The sequence below is a fragment of the Aythya fuligula genome, chromosome 5 (assembly GCF_009819795.1).
Source record: "Aythya fuligula isolate bAytFul2 chromosome 5, bAytFul2.pri, whole genome shotgun sequence".
In the NCBI taxonomy this organism is placed as follows: Eukaryota; Metazoa; Chordata; class Aves; order Anseriformes; family Anatidae; genus Aythya; species Aythya fuligula.
In genome coordinates this window covers 4,388,797-4,411,113 of record NC_045563.1, presented here as the reverse complement: position 1 = coordinate 4,411,113, position 22,317 = coordinate 4,388,797, and the positions used below count along the sequence as shown (strand labels likewise).

Here is a 22,317-nt window from a genome sequence, read left to right as displayed (position 1 = left end):
GCTGAGCTAAAAGTGATTTAAAAATAGTTAACATGGGAAATCTGCACTGCAACCAACTGGTTCTACCATAAAGTACGAACGTAAAGCTACAAAACCCAGCGAGATGACTAATTAATGACAACAGATGAAAGTGACAGTCCAGATCAAATGCCAGATAAAAATTAAGAACTTTTTTTTTTTAAAGCAAAGATAGTAAATGGAAATGCAAAGAAAAATGTAATTTCTTCAAAGTCAGTAACTGAAGGACACGTTCAAATTTGCATTTAATAAAATTATAACTGAAGACAGCTTATCAGTTTGCATAACAAGCACCCTACAAGCTAGCACAGATTCACTTATCCCTTAAAAAACAGAATTTAATAACACAGTATTGTTGGAAAAACAGAGACCACACCGAGTGCAACACCAACACAAAAATTCTTTTATATACAGATCATCACACAGGTAGTAGCTTTATTTAAAGAATTACTTCCAGAAAAAAAAAGAGGAACTCCTGTTCAGTTCTTCTATGAATACCTAAGGAAGGATGTTAGCCTTTGTAACTGAATGCACTCCATCTGCAACATGGCTTCAAATAACTTACTGTCCCAGAACGCTTTGTCCAACAGACCCCTTATGGAAATAATTTCTATATTGATTCTCCCATACTTAAGCTCTGTGATAATTTCATTCTACAACTATTTTTTTTTTTCCCCAACTACCTTAATTTATCCTCATATGTCAACCCCAGTTGTTTTTATATACAGAATATATTCATACATAACTAAAATAAGTCATTTAGAACATCTTTTTACCTAATTATCTTATTCTGACCTCTTCCTTTCTGTATTTGACAACTGATTTAAAATAGTTTTTATTCAAGAGATTCACTTTAAGTTCAGCTAGGATGGACAGCCCAGGGATCTAAACTGATAGCAGATGCTATAGACAGAAATTTATAGATTATAAACCACTTTACACTACATAGAGCACTGTTCCAATTTTTAATCTTTCACAGGTTAGATGCAAGCTTCAGTTTGAGGAGGGGTTTGGTATTGGAATTTGTTCTTGAGCCTCTACAACAACAGCAAATAATCTCTTAAATCTCTACTCTGTTAAGGATGGCCTGCATCTGCTTTGTCTAATGAGGCATCAGAAAGAGAAAACCCAACAGCTGAGACTCTTCCTCCACATCCACGCAGGCACAGGCTTTTACCTCCTTCCCTGCAATACGATGCCTCCGCAGACAGAGCTGAACCAACAAATCACATCTGGGCTATAAAGCCAGCAGCGTCCTTTAATCTTCCAAGACTAAAGCTCCCCAGGTTTTCCATCCCCATTGTGCACACATATTACTCCCCCCCAGCCCAGCACTATTATTTTATACACCTGAAAAAAAAAAAAGCCTCAGGTTTGGCACTCACTCACAGCCACCCCTAATTTGTTTTTATGGCATCCTTTACCCTCCACATCCAGCTTCACGGAATGCCAGCGGTGCGTGCTTTAACCCACAGGAGCATCTTCCATCACCAAAGACAACACTACAGTTTCTGTGGTATGACTTATTCCCCCCAAAAGCAGACTTCAAAGGAAACAGCAAACACCTGCTTCAGAGCAACCAAATGCCTTGGCGCACTTAAGGGCTCTCCTGGATAAATCAATATTAACTAACTCAGAGTTTAAAATTTATATCTAAAAATTTATCTTAAAGCCAGCTCCAATTTTCCCCACACCAGACATCTTCTAATTTCATCCAGTTGTTCTTGTAGTGGGTTTTATAAGTGTAGTTTGGCTAAAATCTTCCTCAAAACCGACCCAAGCCAATTTGATCGCTTCAAGATGGAATAAATCATCTTCCTTGCTAGCTTCTTCCAATAGTTAGCTATTCCCTAGCTAAAAAGCTTCCCACTTGGAGTCTGCTTCAGCGTCTAGCTCTCGTTATCGACCCTGCTGGTAGAGCAGGATGCCTTTCAGCATCCCGTGTGCTCGTGGCTGCACGCTAGGAGCGCTCAGCACTCCGACGAGCGGAGCTGAGTGTGCTTCAAGGAGCCCCGGCGCTGTGCCAGCAGCAAGCTCAAAGCGCTAGGCAGCTGCTGCACTTCAAGAGACAAACCTGTGTGCGAGCCACTTTCTGCCACCCAAGTGGCAGTTTCTCCAGAGACGCAGTGAGTGACTTCAAAAAGCAGCTAGTTTAGGCCGGCGGGTTTCATTTGATGCCATACAAGTCGGTCTCTCTCTTTTTCCTGCCTTCGTATCGTTTTTGCATCTCCTGTTCGCATCCTCTTCAGTTTTCTGAAATGTTTTCGAAGAGCTGACACCAGAACTGCACAGACTTTTCTTAAGCAGCCTCAGACTATATGATACTACCATTCCCTTACCTCTACGTCCCTTTTTATCCCAGCCCAGAACTGTTTTACCCCTTTTTACTGACTGCAGAAAAGCCTAGTTTCCAAGACACAGCCCCTACAGCAAGAGATTGGAACCTGACAAAGCCTCTAAATATTTAGCTTTGATAGTTGGATTAAAACCAACATGCTTTTCATTTTCCTTTTTGAAAACCTACCTCACCAACCCACCCAGAGCTCTTTATGCAGCCACCTTTATTATTTGCCCTTCTGACAGATGAACTGCTACTGGCTTTGTCGAGCTAGGGTAGGTTCCTCCTCCCCCCCCTTCAATTTCACATGGTCCATTTAAGGCAGCAAATTGCTTATCTCTATGGAATCCCATTAGCAACTGGCTCAGGAAATTAAGTTTCCTTAATAATTTCTTGGGATTTAAATGAATTAATAGTCAGCTGATAATGGTTAAGATATTAATACCGCACGGTGCTGCTTCCCATTTCTTCTTCATTTCTCACACCAGCATATAATTAGAAAAAAAATCTTAAAGAACGAGGAAAACACAACACACAGGTTATCCATCAACTGTCCTACCATTTCTGTGCACAATCCACACTTCGGAGCATCACACGGTGCTGCGGGACACTAGGAGTTATTTCATCCCTCTCAGATAAAAACAAGCAAGCTTCCTTCCACCCCTTCTTTACATTTACCATAGTAACAGCACAGCTAGGCAGCTGAACCACCACAACTTGCTCCCCACTGCATGCAGGAGGGTATTGATACGGTTAACCAGGCAAGCTTGCGTGCTGAGGAGCTGCAGAAACGAGCATATTATTGACAAAAGCACATTACCCACAGAGCTGCGTCCACAATACCCCATATCCTCGATGGGGCATTGTAACAAATGCACCTACAGTCCCTAAACGCCAGTTACCTTCTCGTGCTCCTAGCACATCACTGAAACTCTACAGGAATTCCCCCACTGCAATCACTTACCGAGCCAGCACTGGCTTGCTCTTTGGCCACTTCAGATTCCTGAAAACGCACCCCGTTACAAGTGGTTTTCCTAGTATTCATTAGGCTAGGACTCGCTTTATAAGCCTCTTGTGAATACAGACACAATGTTCTGCTTTTTTTCCCCAAATACAAACAACACACGCTTGCAAACAGAGATGAAACGACACTGCAGAGGTGCTGTGCAAGCTTTATCATCCCCACCTGCCTTTGGGAAGGAAACAGAGCCAGGCTCTTGCCTGTTCTTAATAAACTTAAAAGAATGCCTCGTTACTTTTACTGCAGGAAAGGTACTGTAAGGGGCACAACTCACCGAAATCTCTGAGGAACTAGATCATGGCATTCCTGCTGTGCCCCTGTCCCCCTCCTCAACAAACAGCTTGGCGGAGTAGTTTAGAGAACCACATTTCCCCTTCCTACTTCATGTCCTTTCTGAAAGCATCCCTTATTATGTTAGCGCTCCATTTCTGCAAATCCGCAGCAAATTACAGAAATGCCACAGAGTTTCTTCTCAAGCGATGATCTGCAGAGATTCCTTGCATTATTCTGTAGGCACTGAAGGAATTTCTCTGGACTGGAACCTGCTGAATGCGTTTCTCACAAATGTTACTCAGCTCACTTACCATGGACTGTCCTTTGGGTGCTTTAAGTTGTCTTCAACCCAGATGACAATCCCAGGTGCCAATAAAGTTAGGGTCATCCTTCATACAGTCCTGTCTTCCATTGAAATGGAAGAGAACAGTGTGTAACACCAGAATGTTTAGTTTCCACTGCTCATAGTACATCTTCCCCCCTCTCCTCCTTGCCAGGAGTCTGAGCAAGCTGGGATTTGCATGGAGCCAGATCCATATATTGACATCCTCACCACAACATGCTCTCTTAAGACAAATATTTTGGATGGAGCTCCCTTAATCACCTCTATTTCTAAAAATAAATATCGAACAATAGGTAGCATTCACTTTCCAGGCATAGGCAAAGCATTGTAGATTGCAAATCCTGACTTCAAGTAAATTCTTTTGAAATGATTAGATGTTCCTTTGCCAAACTGCTACAAACATATATAGGAATTAAATATTCGTTTGCCTGACCTGTACTCTTCACTTAATTGCTGACAAAGATACCACCATACACACTGGGGAAAAAGAAAGAACTATGCCCCATGAAAATGCAAAAAAAAAAAAAAAAAAAGAGCAGTCATTGAAGTCATAAATGAAATTTTAGTATGAATTATATGCAGTTTAATCATTTTAAAGGGTCTTAAAATGTCAGGCACCGAACTGACATATTCTTACGCAGTGGAAAGCGCAAGCATCAGCTAGTTTTGGTGCCTATAACCTAATGCATCTTCATTAGAATTTTGCTCCAAGACTCAAACTTTGATTTTGATAGCTAAAATTGTCAAATGAAAGAAGGTTTACAAAGCATTATGAAACGATAACGCATTACCTGAAAACAACTGCACAACTGTGATGTGTAACTAATTGCCTGGAAGATCTGAAGCATTAAATTCCTACCCTCAGGGCAAGAGATTATCAAATCTAAAACTTCGGGAGCCTGCTTAAAGAGGCACCATCCCATCATGAACCTGTTGAAGCGCAAGGTTTCAGGGGTTAAAGCACCGAGTACCTGTCAGACTGCATTAAGCAGTTTCAGAAATACACCAGTCGAAAGCCATTTCAGAGATGCAATTGTCCCTGCCTTTTGGTGAATGAATTGATGCAGCAATACAGTTGAGACTTTTGCTGTATCACTATCAAACAAGTGGATTTAAAGACTAGAAAGTCTGCCAGAACTTGCACAGATTCTCCTGTTGCTGTAAACAAAAAAAAAAAAAGATTGGTTAGATGTTCAATCTGTACGAGTGAAACACTACACAGGGAAATATTTGTTTTGTCTGCTGAAATCCAGAACTTCACAGCGCTGGGAAAAAGAGGCAGCTGAAGAAGAGCCACTTTAATGACACCCCAGAGGAATACAACAATAAGAGTAATTGCAGCTTTGTATCACAGCACATCAACCTGAGGAACTTCTGTTAGGAAGTTCAGACTTTTTTTCTAATGCACAATTGTGTTTTCAAGTAAAAATAAATAAAATACAAACAAAAATTACACAGCACTCATGGAAAAAAGCATTCATGAAAGAACAACGTGTTAAAGTTGTGAGAACAGGAGGACAGACATGGCTCCTGGAGCAAAAAGGCTGGGTTGTTACCACGAAGCTTTTCCAGTGCAAATGCTGCAGGAAAAACAAGCTGAAATCCCGTCCAGCTCTGCAAAGACTTATTTTATTTGTGACACCAGGAGATCACAAATCAGTGTTCTGCTGCTAGACACGCAGATGACTGACACTCTCTGCTCAGACTGGCTTCCAAGCCAAATAATAGTTTTGAGGAAATGATAGCTATGAAGGAACAGCGTGTATCCTGCATTTTTCCCTTCAGTAGCAAAAGGCTCCAGTACCAAGAAAAACATGAAGACAGCAGAGGAGCTTGAAGTCAGCTGTAATGTGTAATTTTTAATGCTTGCTTTGGTGCATCTCAGGCAAAGCACATAGTGATTTTCACTACAAAAGAGTCAAATGAAGACGATCTGCTGTAACTAATACCCTGATTACAGAAGTATATTTATGACTCCAAGATCCTCCTTCGCCCTTCAAAGAAACACAAAGAAGCAGCAGCGCAAGGAAATCACCTTCAGTCCTGCAACTTCTTGCTTTACAAAGATCTGTTTATTCAGGAAGGCTCAGAACTAGAAATGCTGGGAAGGTTTTGAGGATTTCAGCCACAACTGGCAGCATTCAGAACTGCTTGCATGCACACAGTCGTCTAAAAAACAAATGAGTAAGAAAGCAATTTGTAGAAAAGCATCACCATGGTTTAGATTAAAGTATTCTTCTATGCATGATATTATATGCAGCTATTCTGCCAACACACACCCCCCTCCCTTTCTGTTACTACACTGCCACAGCCTGTGTTAAGAGACGAGGGAAGAAACCTGCTATGGCAAAAACGAGTGTCTAGTTTTGCCAGCTCAAGAGGAAAATAAATAGTCAAATGCTAGCACCACGGAGTGATGGATCGACGTGGTGCAAGTGTTAGTGCTACAGCTGAGAACTGGGACACAGCAAGTCTCGATTCCTGAGCAGGCTGCTTTTTTACCTCGTGTACTCCAGTACAACAAGGCAGTAAAACAGCAGTGAGCGCTGAGCGGCGCATACATGTTTTAAATATTGAATGCAAAATGAGAAGGAAAAGTCTCTTAAAAAACCTGTCAGTAGAGTTCTGACGTTTTTCTCTCCAAAAAGAAAATTTTCAGTGCATTTTTCTAAAAAGCTCAGCAAAGGCATCTCACTGATGCCCACAACAAGCCAACTAGGACAAAACCTCACGGTCCCTGGCACCCTTTAACCATGACAAAAGAGCACCGAGTAGAGGACCACGAGACAAGCAGCTGGCAGGGGATGGGAGAGGGGAGGTGTGCTGGGAGGCAGAGTAACTGCAGAAGGGCTTATTACTACCTAGATATAGTATTTATTTTCAGAAGATGCACAGCAGATTACGCATAAGGGGAAATGACAAGACCGCAAGCTTCTTCTTCACTTTATTTCCACATTGTGTGTCATCTAGCCATAAAAAATTATTACAGTACATTCTTTTAAAACTGTTAGAGCCAGATCCTACATGTCAGTTATTAAGTATTTAATGCAATATATGCCCTCACCCCCCAAAATTTTAAATGCTTTAAATCCTGGCACCTTGGAACTAGCTCCCAGCCTAGCAACTCCGCAGCGATTGGCACAGAGCACCACATCAGAAAGGAAGCCTTCGCCCTGTCTACACGCACAACCAACCCAACTGCATGCTTCACGACAAGACAACCAGCCCCAGACAGGTATCGATCTCAGTTTCTGCCAAAAGCACTTCAATATAACCACACACCCTGTTTTTAAAGGTAAGGGTTTCCCGCCCCCAGTAAAAAGTGCAATATATACTCAGTCAGCAAGGCACAACCATAAATCAGGGTAATACAGTGCTGACCACGCCAAGACGTTCAGTAGGCTCTCAGTCTCTCTGCTCTGCATGCAGTTGTTTGCTGTTGACAATGTTATGTTAGCCTAGCATCAGAGAATAATCTCATTCCACTCTGTCTTCTACCAGGCTGCAGGGAAAAGCGCTCTGATACCACGCTGGTGGGCAGCTGGCACTAAAGCAGCAGATTTAAATGCATCAGAGATGCTTCATGGAAAAGGGTTACTACTGGAAATCGCTCGCTTCCACGCCTCGGCTGCAAGTTTCCTTCAGTACTAGTCATGTACTGTGGGAACAAGATGAGTGAGGCATCCAGAGTAATGCACAAATAAAACAAAGATAAAGGGGTGCATAAGCAGCAAAGCATCACATCAAGTAAAAGGGAACGCTCTGGACAGCGATTGAGTTGAGACTGTAAATCCTTACTATTGGAATGAGGAAGTTTTCATTTTTAAAGAAAATCTACCTTTTATTTTCGTTGTCCTTCAAATACACATTGATGCACAACCTGAAAAGTTACACAAGTGACACAGAAAATACATTATGTACCTGTAACAAACCTTACAGAGTGCTCTCTCCTGTTAACAGAGCCTGAGAAACCCAAGACAGAAGCAGATCTTGAATCACCCAGAGCGAGGGAGCTGAGGCACCTGAAATTTGTCATCTTTCACTCGTGCTAATAATTCAGTTCACAAATTGCCAAATGAAAGGGCAGTGAAAGCCAGTAAATCACTGTATTTAGGACAGAGCATCTGGCTAATAAAGTCAGCCCTACACACGAACACAGCTATGCACGTTTAATAAATAATTCTGGGTGTGACATTTCCTTGCAGAAGCTTTCCTAGAGTTCAGAACAAGGAGAACCTGAATCACGGCAGGAGCACGTGGAAAAAAAAAAAAAAAAGACTGCAGATGTTCCTTGATTATTTGGCAGACCATCCACTGAAAGACAACAGATTGCACGAGGCTCCCCAGAACGTCCAGCAGCCACTGCACCCAAACTTGCTCGAGTTCCTCCTGGAGCCACCTTCAGTCATGGCTAAGCCTGAGATTACAACAGGTGAATTGAAACGACCTTCCTCACGTACCTGATGTCTGAACTGCTACTGAGCCAGAGGAGCCTTGACCAAAGCTTGCTGTAAAACAGCTTGGCCGAGCCTCCTTCACCAAGACAGCAACTAATACTGCACCAGCTCAGGGTTGGGCATCTCCACGTGCAGCAAGTGTCAACGCAGGCATGAGCATCAGACACAACAACCCCAACACCCCAAATCACCTCCACAAGCAGGAGGTAGGCTGATGAAACGCTGGACTACCTCCATTGTACCTACCTCTGAGCACTGCTGCAGTGTTTTGTCTTTATCTAGCTCACAGTGGCTTATTCAGAGCAGTCCTAGGCAGGGCTGATACGCTTACAGCTGGGAGCGAGATAGTTGGGTATCAGATCAGTTAATACACCAATACTGCCCTGCCACCAACACTGGAACTACACACTGTGTGCCAGGCTGGAACAGGCAGGATTACTGCTTCGTGAAAGCTGTGATGTCTGCTTGTTGAGGCAGAACTATCATTTCTCAGTATTTGCATAGCCTGCAATCCTACCTGAGGCAGATACACTGCTTGTTACATTCCTTTTTTTTTTTTTTAAATGATTTGTTTGAAGCCATCTAAACCTTTGACCTAGGAAGATGTTTCTGCACTCCCCTTTCAAAGCATGCATTTGAGTGCTTCTAAAGCTACACGTGGTTACCTTCATTGTCACGAAATAAAAACAAATTACTACTTCAGTCTAAAAAAGCCTCAGTACATTCATTCGGTCACGGTATAGGATGGTGTTCCCTTGTCATCAGTATTTGGTATTCACATATACATACCTGCACACAGCCACCATTATGCCTAAAGTTTGATTAAACTATTTTCTACAAAATTGAGTGTTTATCCAGTCAGAGAAAAGTCAGGGTCCTACTTCATCTTGGCAATAAAATCTTCATCTGGAAGAGGACATGACTGCAGGAAGACTAAATTCCTCCTAAAAGGTTTCATCTCTTGATTAAGTGATGAAACGCCTCCACTTCACCACCGTGATCGCACAAATGTTGATTTCCCAAGCCCTGGACAGTGTTTCAAGTCAGAAATTTATATCCAGTGAGCAGAGCCACAAAATGAGGCAAACTGAAATGAAAGCAGACAGGACAGCAGGAAGTATGCAGATACCAAAAAACAGATTATTAATCTTGAGCAACATGGATTAGAATTTAAGTTTGGATGCTACAAACACGTGGGAGGAGCAAACTGATCTGTCAGGATTTGGGGACGTTCCTCAAGCCCAGTCCTTGCGAAAAAGCCTTCTGAACTTGAACGTCTGGAATTAAAGCCCTGCAGCAAACAGGAAGAAAAGCTTTCTGCCAAAGGATTTAACTGTTAGGTTGTAAAGGGGTTTTGTCTGACATCCAGTACTGGAACAAAGTACGCTACTGTAGGTCAAACAACGAGCATATACTCCTGTTTAAAGTTAAATAGCCCTCTACCCAAATTTTACAAGTTTTATTTCCATTGATTGAAAGCCATGAATCCTTTCTGTCAAAAAAAAAAAAAAAAAAGCAGTATTATTTAAAAAATTATTTGAGTGCTTTCTTTTTTAAGCAGTATTATTTAAGAAATGATTGGAACACTTCCATTTTTTTCTCACATCCCTAAAATATTTCTACAGCAAAAGCCATAAAAGCAGATTACAAAAAAAACTATGCTAAACATACATGGCACCATCTACATCTGCACATTACACAGATATTTCACAGAAACACTTCTGGAAAAAGATTTCAAGTGAATGAATAGAGCTACTGTGACTCAAGAGACAGATTTTTCACAATCTACTCGAGATCTTTAGTAAATGTAAACATCCAAGGGAATTCAGATCTGCAACTCTTCCTCTGTGAAATCCTTCATCATTTCCCAGGAAAAAGAAGTTCCCCGGGAAGAGTCCTGTGCTTTTACACGCATCACATGAGGCGTGTAATACTTGCAGCTCTCGCACTATGTGCCACTCTAGTGCAAGGATACTCAAATGTTGTGTTGAAGAACAAAAATATACTTTACAAGTAAACCATAGCTGGTCCTTCTCAGTTACAGTCAGGATTGTATGAGTGACATTTTAAGAGAACAGGGGCAGTCTCTGCAATAAAGTGCCAACATTTTGACTTACAGCTTATTTTATTACACTACAACAGCAACGGAGTCATTTCTGTGATTAAACGCCACAGAAGAATACGAGAAAGCTTTGAGGGGGAGGGAGAAGTTAGGAAGAACACTTTATGAGCTATTAGTTTTGCAATCCAGCTTTCCGAAGCCAGTTTTTCATTTGGAACAAAATAAGAGCAGCTGCCCGTGCTGAAGTGAGGTCAGCTTTGTTCCTGCCTGCCTCCCACCTGGACCACCAAGGCACTGCCTTATTGCTGACCCGCAGCACTGGAGGATTCTTTGGTGGGCTGAAGCAGGGAGAAACTGGTGTGGAAGACTAAATGCTAGCATACAAAAACACAGAGCAAAGGAGGAGAACGTTTCTGCACGTCTTAATATTATAAAATTCAGACAAAAGACTCACTGTGATGACCAGCATCAAAAGCAACCCATAAAGCCCACCCCAGGTTTGTTTCAGTCATCCTGCAAGTTTTGTGGGTTTGCAGTCATTCCTTGTCCCATTCAACATTTCCTCCCAACCTGTTCTGGTAGAAACCTAAAAAACAAAGCTTTGATATATGAAGTAGTACCATCAAATGTGCACACTAGAGAAATCCTACCTAAAGAAATCCGATCGTTATTGCTGAAGATCTTTTGACCATTCATGCACTTTATTGGCATTCATGCAACACAGATAAAAGAATTTTTGCTTCAGTAACACTCGCCACCACTCTCAAACCTCAAGCTGAAAACTATATACCCTTCCCTCCCTTTTTCCTAACCACATCATCTCCTTAATTACCTCCGCTGGAATCCTGGGCTCTGAAGGAGACTGCGTGCTAAACAGATGCACAGACAGAATGCTGCAAAGGGAAGAGCTTCAAAGAGAGGTCGGTTTTTATCTGTGCCATCAGCTTACGTCCCTCCATCCAGTGAGGCTCCAAGCAAGACGAGGTGGAGACCCAGTTGTGGGGAAAAGGCTCTCAGGCTCCACGGTTCAAAGGGCTGAAGGACAGCTCTGCCCAGGTGCTGCATCTAGACACGAACAGGAACATCTAGGATTGAACATGAGCCAGTTGTGTGCCCAGATGTTCAGGAAGGCCAGTGGCCTTGCACATCAGAAAGAATTTCTTCATGGAAAAAGCATCAAGCACAAGAACAGGCTGCCCAGGGAAGCGGTGAGGTCCCCAGCGCTGGAGGCACTGAAGAGAAGTGGGGACATGGCATCGAGATGTAGGGACAGGGCTTAGTCATGGGACTTGGTAGGTCAGGTAGACTGTTGATCAAGGTAGACTTGATGATCTTGAAGGTCTCTGCCAGCCTAAATGACTCCAGGATTCCATATTTTGGGAACAGTGTTACCTTACGATGGTACCACTGAGGCTGACTCCAGGAGCTGAACCATTCTGAAGGCACAGAATCCACAACAGTCTTAACACAGCTATGGAAATATCACACAAATCACTATCACAAAACCTTTGGACATTGTTGGGTAGTGTCTGATCCCATGAATTTACTCGTGACAATGAGAAAACAGCATAACTCTGGCCCCATGAAGTCCTGATCCCCAGAAGTCTGGGCCTGCAAAAGACGCCATCTCCTCGATTAAACTGAACTGAATTTGAGATTAACTGGCAATAAAAATAGAAGTTTGCCTTGCTGCAGAGCAAGCATAAAACCTGGTCTTTATCACCAGGAGGAGTTTAAGTGTTCTTTTCACATTCCCCTGCTCTTGAGGGCATCCTTAACCGAAGCTGAGCGTTCCTGTTTCAGACACAAGAGCTATTCAAGTTGCAAACTGGGAATGCTTTGTCATCTAATCATCCATCAGCTGAGAGGCCTGAGAGGAGAACCAATTCTGCAGCTGAGGAACCAGAGTACCTTTGGTCACAGGGGAGCCACGTCGAAAATAAGTAAATCAGAGCTATGTTTGTTTCTCCTTTCCCTGTCCTGGAGGAGAGAAGAGGGGGAAGAAAAGCATCTCAGTATCTTAAACCTAGAAAACAGGAACGATTCCCAGGGAAATCTTGCTCCCAGAGTCAACATCCAAGGCAGAGAGAGCAGCACCTCAGAGTAAGAGAAGACAGATCACAGTTAAGACACTGGTCCCATTCCACGAGCAGCCAAGGGAATGCCAGGACAATAATCAGAGTGAGAGTTTTAGGGGGAGGAAATGCAAACCCGACTTCAGTGCACCAAACCCAGTTTCTCAGCCTGACAGGGAGCAATACCTCTCCTTGCCTGCCACTATCAAAAAGCAGAGGAGAGATCATCCATCACTCCCTGGCTGTGGTGAGCTCCATGGAGGAGAGAGGACTCAGAACTTGCACTGATGGAGAGTTGGAGGAAAACTGAGTACTGCAGCACCGAGCGAGCTGGCAGTGCTGGGCCTATAATTAGCTTCCTCGAGTCAGAGCGATAGGCATCTGCTGTTACCGAATTAGAAGGCCAAAGTATATATTACCACGCGCATTATCTCACAGCAGGCATCTGCAGAGTCCTGAAGTTCCTGAAGTACTGGCAGAATCACGACGGCCAGGAGACATCGGCAGAATTTCAAGGCGAGTCTGTACACAGCACACACACGGTCTCACGAGGAGGTCAGGTAGGTACGAGGTGTGGTGTGGAACCAAGGCTCCACAAGCTGGTTTCCACAGAAGACCAGCTCATGGGACGATCCAAAAAAAGATTATGACCTTGTGGAAGCAAACCCTTGGTGCTAAGGAATGCTGAGTTGCTCCTGTGACCTCCAAACACAGATTATTTTTGTAAACGCTGAAGAGCTTGGAGCACTCAATGAATGAAGCGTTATCGTAAGGACTTGGCTATGGCTACATCCCCTCTAAAGTGATCCTCCTGATCAAGTACTCCTCATTTTCCCTCTAAAATCTTTGTGAGATCTATGAACCCTAAAACAAAGCAGTCCTACATCTAAAATAAAGCATAAACGCTTCTCACAGACCTACAAGCAGCAGAAACAGGAATCCTGTAGCCTCAAAATTCAGTCACCCCTCTAGCATGGACAGCGAACAGATGAAATTAATTGCTCCTTTTGCAGATGTCATAACACACCCCCCAAAAAGAAACTTAGGTTTTGTTCTTTCCATCAACAAAAGCTCAAAGCCCTCTGGAAAATACATATTTTCCAATTTGTAAAGCAGGAATAGCAGCGCTTTGTTTCTTTGAAAAGTTTCTGTTGGCCCACGAGGCTTCAATCGCTTCCTGTGTTTCCCAAATAATTGCTCCTCTCAACAGACCCGTAGCACACAGGAGTCTCATCTACTGTTTGATGCGGTTCCAGCTCCTCTGCTCCAGGACAGCTGCTCCGTGCTGCTGCGACTGAGTACACGCTACCTCCTTTTTCCAAAATACAGGGCTTTACCCATTTAAGGCAATTTCCCCGAGACACTACAGTTTGGGTTACCAGAAAAAAAAAAAAAACAACCACAAGACATCCATTATTGGCTGCGTGCTCCTCTTTTCACCGCTTTTGCTTCTGAACATGAAACCACCTATGCACATATCAGCAACAAATGCTCCAGGAACCTTCAATTTCCCTGAAAGATGGTAACACAAGAACAGCATGCAGAGGGCCGTACGCTTCTTCACAGTGCCAGAACATCTGTCTTAGCTCTGCGGTACACATCTCAGGCAAGGACAGGCTCTCTGCGTAACACATGCCATAAATCCATGCTCTGCACAGCCTAGGATCCAACCGCCTCTCCCTGTGGGTGCTCTGCAGTTGAAACCTAACTTGTAAGTCGTGCTTCAGGCCTGTGTAAAGTCCCCCCATGACAGAGGTGAAGAAGCAAGTTTCCAAAACAGAAGCTGGGAATTCCTGTAGTAGAGATGCTCCCAGTCCCAGGTGCTGCTAGCGGTTGTATGCAGGCACCAGGCTGTTCGTAATCGTGCTGCAGCACAGCCAAACCAAACCCTGGAACACACCAGCAGGTTTTTATTATCTGTAGCACGCTGGGGAGGTTCTCACTTCATGATGCCAACTTGCAGGGATGTGTTTTCTCCTACAGAAAGCTCAAGGAGCAGCACCACACACCTCAGCCTCAGGTTCTCCCAAGCTTTCAGAAGCTAAGACCAGCCCATGTACCTCTAAGAGCAGATCCATTCCAGGCAATTCAAAGCATGAATAAAGGAAGTGTAACAGGATGAAGCTTCACCACCACACCAGATGGTCCAAAACCTTCCGCTTTAAATCAGGGACAGGGGTGTTTATGTGCTGGGGTATGGACAGACTTTAAGCTCACCTGGGATGCACAGCCTCTAGCTCACCCAGCTATCCAGTTCCCGGAGGCTGAAATCCCCCAGGGTATTTCTGACAGGGTGAGGGAAGTTGTGACCTGGTTGTGCTGTGGCAGGATACAGCCTGGCTCCCTATGGAATATGAAATGGAAGCGCCTGGGGGAAACACAACACACAGCACACCTTCAGCACTTCCTTCTTCCACTTCCAAAGGACACTTAAATTCAAGAAGAGTCTCCTCGAAGTCTTGATTTATAGCAGATGGAGTTTAAACAGTTTACAAGGAAAGCATTTTCTGATCTTTTGTCTGCCCTCTGAAGGGAGAGCACGAAAAAGAAAAACAATGTTAAGTCATAAAAAAAGTAATTGTAGTCCTCAGCAATTTTAATTCCCCTTCCTTCACCAAGCATCTGGTTTTTGTTAGAAAACATTGTAAAGTGATTTTCTAAAACCTTTGACATGGGTTCTGTTCAATAGGTCCCAAAAGCCTAGGAAGGAGAGCATCAAACAAAGTAACAGTTATTTATTAAGCCACACTAATGAAATGGGTCTAACCATTTTCTTCTGCTTACCCATTCCCTACTGCTTTCCAGAGCAAAGGGGTGGGGGCTTCACACGCCTCTGCACAACTCTAGACTTTCAAGATACATGTGATTAACTGACTTCAGAACAAGTTGGTGCTCCATGAACTGATTACACCAAAAATAAGCCCAAGACGAAAGAGATGAGCCACGGACAGAGCGTGCCCCCTTCCAGCAGCCGAGCTCTACAGCTCTCATCCTGAAGCAGCACCAAAAGCTGCAAAAGGATCCGGGGTCTTTTTGCTCAGAATTCCCAGAGCACATCAAAGCACGTGCAATAATCTGCATGAGATAACTAATCACAAGAATCCCACGCGTTCCTTTTCTCCAGTCACTCAAAGCACACTCTGCAGCTCTCTCCCCGACCCGATAATTACTCGTATGGCTGCATTTTGTTCTTTTCCAGTAGCAGCATGAAGCTCGACGTGAGCTGCAGGCACCCAGCCAGTGACTATACAAGCTGCTGTTGTGATAGCACAAGGCAGAAGCCAACTCGGCAGGTAATTGGACTTGAAGTCAGAAAGATCTTTCCCAGTCAGCTTGAAACAGTAATTTCATAGGGGAAAAATACATTGTCTTTATCTACCACAGGTTACCAAAGGAAAACTTTTATCCCAAGGCAGACAATACTAAGTTGTACCTCCACAAAAAGCATATTAAAGGTAGATTTATTTTTTATTTTGTACTCTGCAGCAATTCAAAGGACATTTGCAATCTGCTATCAAGTCAGCATTAATATCCAACAAGAAAGCTTGGGTATCAAAACACAACAGCCTGTTATAAAGGAGTATTTCTAGTACTTGCTGGTTATATTTTCCTGTCCATTGAGTAAAATGCACTGGAAGGTCTCACGGAGCAAGTAAGCAGCTACTGTAGTTATAGTTAATTCCTATATACTGATACCATAGAATTCATTCATGCTTACAGAGTAATCCTAGGGAAACCTGGAGGGCTAATGTCAACCACTTCACCCCCGTGCACAATTCATGTCTCCAAAAGGCATACTTGGAGTAACTCGAGCGCATGAAGCGCTTCATTTTTCTAACCTACACACCCATGAAAGTGGTTCCAAAGCATTAGAAAGCCGTAAAGAAACCTAAATGCAGAAATAACTGGCCGTGGGCAATGACATCACTTGGGCGTTCGGTATCAGCAGTAACCGCACTGCTGGTGCCAGGTGCCACCAGCCCATACCCGGGCAGAGCTGGAGGAGACGTCTCCCACCGTGCCAGGAGAGCTGCAGGCAGCAGCAGCCAACAAGGAGCTCGTTCTGGCTGTGATGAGGAGGAAAGAGGAGCTTGCACAGGGGGAAAGCATTAACCTAACAGCCCGCTGAACCAGCGGGTTGGATGTGTATGGGAAGATGCACATCTCTGCTTGGCAGAAAATGGGATCGGAGTCTTATTGAGACAGGGCGTATTAGTCACCCACTTCAGATCGGTGAGACAGACATACCGTCCTCAAACATTGTTCTAAGCCATTTTTCTTTTCAGCTAGACACCTCTTTCCCCTCTTTCCTTACCAGACATTCATACTTATATACGCCAGATGAAAAATAACACCCACCCACAAAACAAAGAAAAAAAAACAAGAAACCCAGTAAACTCCACATTAACATCTCATCATAGTGAGGGGGGATGTAACTTTTCATGAAGTTCCACAGTCATTGGAAACTTTCTGCCCAAGTAAAGCCTGTAACTCTATCATACACCAGCAGACAGAGATCCGAGTTGCATGGCATTAACTATCGTATGTGAAAGCAACAGTTAAACTCAACCAAATAAAGAAAAACGCTAGCAAAATTAAAGGCTTTTTGTTTGGTTGAGTTTATTCACTGCTGCTTTCACAAGCTTGAAAATAAAACCCAGCAATTCTAATGATGCCATGATGAGCTATGAACAAACTCACACCTAAGATTTGAGTAGTCACAGAAGGTTTTTATGGCTCATACGATCATACCTGGTGACAGACTTCCTCTTCATCCGGAGATCTGAGCAATTAATGGCCCTTCTTGTTCTACATTCAGTTTTAAGAAGAGTGAGGACACACTGCTTTGTGACTTGATGATTTTGATACCGTCATGTATCATATGCCAAAGAGTTTTCTTACAGTAAAAGAAATTTTGGCCCTGCTGGAAAAGTCTGCCTCAAACAAATGGCCAGAGCCTTGGAGAGGAATGGCACTAGAAAATTCCCTGAATGGTGCCTAAGCACAGAGTTAATAAAATAGTTTCTGAAGTCTGTAACATTGAAAATATGTATGCATGGTTTCAGTCCTCTGAAAAACCTTGTGACTTATTACCCCACGTAGTGCTTTCCCCCCCATACATCCTCAGGAGGCCAAACAACTCCAAATTATCTTCTTCAGCACCTCCAGAAGGCAGAGTAGCAAAAAACAAGCACTCCAGGGGAAAAAACAAAAGGCACTGATTCATACGCAATTATCCCAGCTAAATTTACTATTGAAACCATTGCTATTCCAGCTGTCCTTGACACCTGCATAGCAGGGACAATGGAACATGACAAGCACACTCTTATGATCTATTGCAGTTTTCAAGCTGACACGCTAACTTAGGATTGGTGACAGTCAACAGTGCTGGAGCTGCTGCATTAACAGAATTAGCACAAAAGCAGCGAGGCAGAGCGTTCAAGGATCCACGCCACAGCAGTGACAAAACAGATGGAGACGGAGCTTTATCCACCACCAAGAAAAGTATCAGTAGCCCAGGAATACCGTGTTTCTTTCTACTCAAAGATCCAGTTCACACAGTGACAAACAAGCAAAGTAAAGCGGAGAACTCATATCTGAAAAGTTACAAGGGAGCATGTAAAGGGAGGAAACTTGTAATATCCTGTGCAGTACATGTTCCCACTGTTTTTTTTTCTTCCCTGAACAAGAATTAAACTGAAAGATTGAGAGCAGAACAAAGATTTTTTTTAAGGTCAAGTTGCACATTATTTTCCAAGAACAAAGCATCTCACTGTCTATTCTGTAATTCCCTGCATTTCTGGAATCATTTACAGAAGTTGTGTGCAGAAGCCATTCCTGGAAAAACAGATTTAGGCTCTGGTGTCTAGGATGTCAGAAAAGCCTAAGAAAAAAGTGTTTTAAAATGTAAGTGTCATTTCTGTGCATCTGAAAGAACACTAGCTGAAATCCACTGCACCACTGTGCTGGCACACATCCACCAGCCTTGCCCCAGACAACAGTATAAATACACAAAAGCTCTTTTATAAGGGTTCAGATAAAGTGCAAAAGAATACATTCAACCTGACAGCCACCTGAATCCAGATCCTCGAAGGAAACACTTCAACGTTTCAGGCCCTATGCTATCTTTATAAGGACATTAATTTGTACAGCACATATTTTATCTGCACTACAATAACAAAGCAGATGTACATTAACCAGATACCTTGTGGTGTCTGTCAGGTGTTTAAATATTTTGAAAATCAAATGCCAAAATACTATCTGAAGTCCAAATGCTTAAGATTATCCAGTGCAAGTATGTGTACATTTCCATCAACTATGTGAAACGTGTGTTTTTTTAAAATTTAATAAATTTTAAGAAACAAACCAGGGTTGCCAACATACACACAGATAATACAGGCCTATTTCGAAAGTTGATTTCATCAGGAAGATTCAACTCACCAATACTTTTATTTTAAGAATATGAATGCTGAAAAATATTTACACAAGCCTGAAAGACTACATATTCATCTACACTATGCAGGCCCTATAAAGTCTTGAAAAAAAACCACCCTGATATAGTACATTTTGATATGCTTGGGTAGGCACTATCTGTGGTATGTATTATGAAAGAAAACAACATATACTATGCATTAAACAATTCTCTTCTCTTAACCACGTTAGAAAGCACACTTAGGAGATCAGAGTATGGTGTCCCTCTCCCCGATACACATTTTAGGAATCTGATGTATATATCCTGTATAAACAATCCATTTTTGTGAGGATCACCAGAGGACTGACCTCCGGTTTGACCAAAGGTCTAACTACTTTTGGCTTCTGGCAAAAATGGTTTGAGAGAGGTTAAGATGACTTTTTGCACCATGAAATGCATTCTACCAACAGAACTTTAACCAAGACAATTCTATATGTTAATAAGTTACTATGTTAACATATTTAGTGTAATGCTTTTCCTTCTTTCCCTACCCCAGGCCACAGGTGAAAAAATACACAATATTATTAGCAACAAAAACGAATGGCATATAGTGATCACCGTTCGTTTTTTGTTTTTTTTTATTTGTTTAAAAACACAATTTCAGTTATCTTCCTGAAGAGGAAACACACAACAATCCTACACTCCAGTGAAAAAGGAGTAAGTACTACTTGTATTTGCATCACATGACTATTCTATGACTCGGATAAATCCATCAGCTTTCTGAACAAGGGCAGGAGGGTCAGATTAACTCATACCTGAGGTTAAAGACTATTTTAAATAAGTAACTGGATTAAAGATACACATCTCTAGAAAGAAAATCCAGTGCAGACTTTTCATCAGAACAAGTACCTGACTGCCACAGAATGAGCCAACAGCAAGGTAAATCAGGCAGCTGTGATGCATGAGTTGTTCTCAACCCAGGATCACTAGAAAAATAAAATATGTCTCACTGCTGCATACCTTAGATGCTTGAGGAGTAGAAATCACGTGAACAGTGCTGGGCTTAACTCCATTTGCCTTAGGTCGTTTATAAAGGGCGAATCTGCTTTTCCTGCGTCCTCTGTCACCATTAGGGAGGGAGCCATTATACCTAGAATGAAACAAAGCATTTGTCATTTAAATAAACATCAGCAATTTAAAATACAGAAAAGGAAAGCAGCAATTTGGTCATGATATCCTGATGATTTCAAGGATGTGGTTATAAAACATGTAACAGCCATAGTAAGCTTTGCTTCCTAAATTACTATGGGCCTTCCAACATTCCTTTCCTGCCAATGGTTGAAGTTTTACTCATCACTAATAAGGTCATCAACTACAAATGATAGTGAGCTGTTCGGCCACAAAAATAGTTCTTCACCTCTAGAATTAAAGGAATTTGGAAGAACAAGTTCTAAATCTTTTCTGCAATTTCATGATGTGGGAAGTTTGAAAAACTCCTTTACCCTACCATTCCCCTCCCCACAGCTCACGTAAGAAGTGGAAGCTCATGGAAGACAAGTGGAAGAAAAGGAATGATTTGGAAAAAAAAAACACACACACAATTTAGGGGCAATTCAAAGTAAATGAAATGGAATTTTAGTCTAGCCACATAGGATTTTTTAAAACCTAATCATAAAGGTTTCATTTATTATTAAGAAAGGAGGACATGAGTGTTATTAATTTATGTGGCTATTTGAGGACTTGTTAACAACAGCCTTTATCAGGTGTAACACAGTAGCCTTCACCACTTCTTTCATCTCTCCCAGGACAGAGCCCCAGTGGATAAGTTATTCAGAGAAGCATTAAGCCTCAAGGGGATAATTCCTTCTCCAGGGAAGGAACCAACCAAAGTTTCTTTGCAGTGCAGAAGCACAGAAATCACATTTCCCCCTCCCAAAGAAATCACATTTCCCCAAAGATTTAGGAAAGGCAAGCGCTTTTCATCATAGCACCTTCACCTGTAACATCCCTGACAACTTGCAGCTGGTCTGTGAAGCTATCTCAGGGCTTGGACTTCCTGCACAGGTGCCTCTTTCATACCTTATCTGCAGTTTTCTGACTTTTCCCTGAAGGACTACAGTTGCAATTCCACATCTAGATTTCAGTAGGCTGACTGGGGAGGTCTGCTCTATACTAGATCACGTATACTCCTCTCCTACAGTCTTTGTGATTAAAAGCTAACATCACAACAAGGAAAAGAATCTGGAGAGAAAGAAGAGGAAGATTTGAAGGTGACAAACTCCCTGGAAAGCAAAAGAGGTTAAAAAATTAGGAGTATATATCTGTTTACAGTTACACTTTGCAGTAGTTCAGCTCTATATCCATCACACCATCTTCAGATACCTCAACCTCATTGTTCAGGTTGTACAAGAAATTCTTTGAGAACTGCTGACTAGGAAAAAGCAATGCGGTAGCCCAGAATTATACTTTTCATATCATTACTGTTTTGCATACATACCGACCTAGTTTGTTTAACAAGAAAATGTACTTGGAGAGATTTGAATCTTTTTGCAAAAAGAGAAGTACAGCAGATGAAACCAGGCAGTCTCATTGCTAAAGCCCTGCAGCACTGCCCTACTGAAGGCTACAGCCTCACACAGAAAAATAGTTTAAACTTCTCCTGAACAACACCTGAGTACCTGAGATCGGAGCTGCAGGACCACTGAACGTTCACGAGCACAAATGAGAAGAGATCTGAGATTACAGCCTCAAATTTAAGCTCTAGTACATATGGGCTTAAATGTTTTAGAACATTTAAAACCAGACTTGAGGTTTGTTTGTTTGTTTAAATAAATATTTAAAAACACGATCCCAGGATTCAAAAAGAAGTTGAGAGCTTTTCAGCTGGGCTACAGTTGAACTTGTTCTCCCACTCCTATTTTCACAGGGAAGATTACTGTATCTCTGGAATATTAACAAAGATCCCCCAGCGCAGCAGAACACCAGGAGTAAATTACTTATTTCATGCCTATTCGGATCAGGAATCTTGTTATTAACCCTACACACACACTCAGTTACCACAGGTGATTCTCCCACAAAAGAGACAGCTTCATAGAAAAATACATCAACGTGATCCACAGGCAACTCGAATACAAGCTCTCAGCACGTGAGTGATTTGATTCTGCAAATTGAATCTTTTCAGATATATACATGTGCCATCCTTCCGTGACACTATTACCACAAATACATCAGCAACTTTTACTCTAAGAGAGTTAAAGACGATACTCTTCCTACCAGTATTTGTACCTGAAAACCCAAGAAACTGATAATTCCTGAAGA

General features: G+C 42.4%; 1 protein-coding gene across 1 annotated transcript in view; it reads right to left on the bottom strand.

The window, feature by feature from the left end:
* PELI2 (pellino E3 ubiquitin protein ligase family member 2) overlaps positions 1-22,317 on the bottom strand; it is a 71,639-nt gene that overhangs the window by 27,036 nt on the left and 22,286 nt on the right. Inside the window, exon 2 of the mRNA XM_032187619.1 lies at positions 20,020-20,149. Coding sequence (XP_032043510.1) covers positions 20,020-20,149 — 130 coding nt within the window. The remainder of the gene's footprint in view (positions 1-20,019; positions 20,150-22,317) is intronic.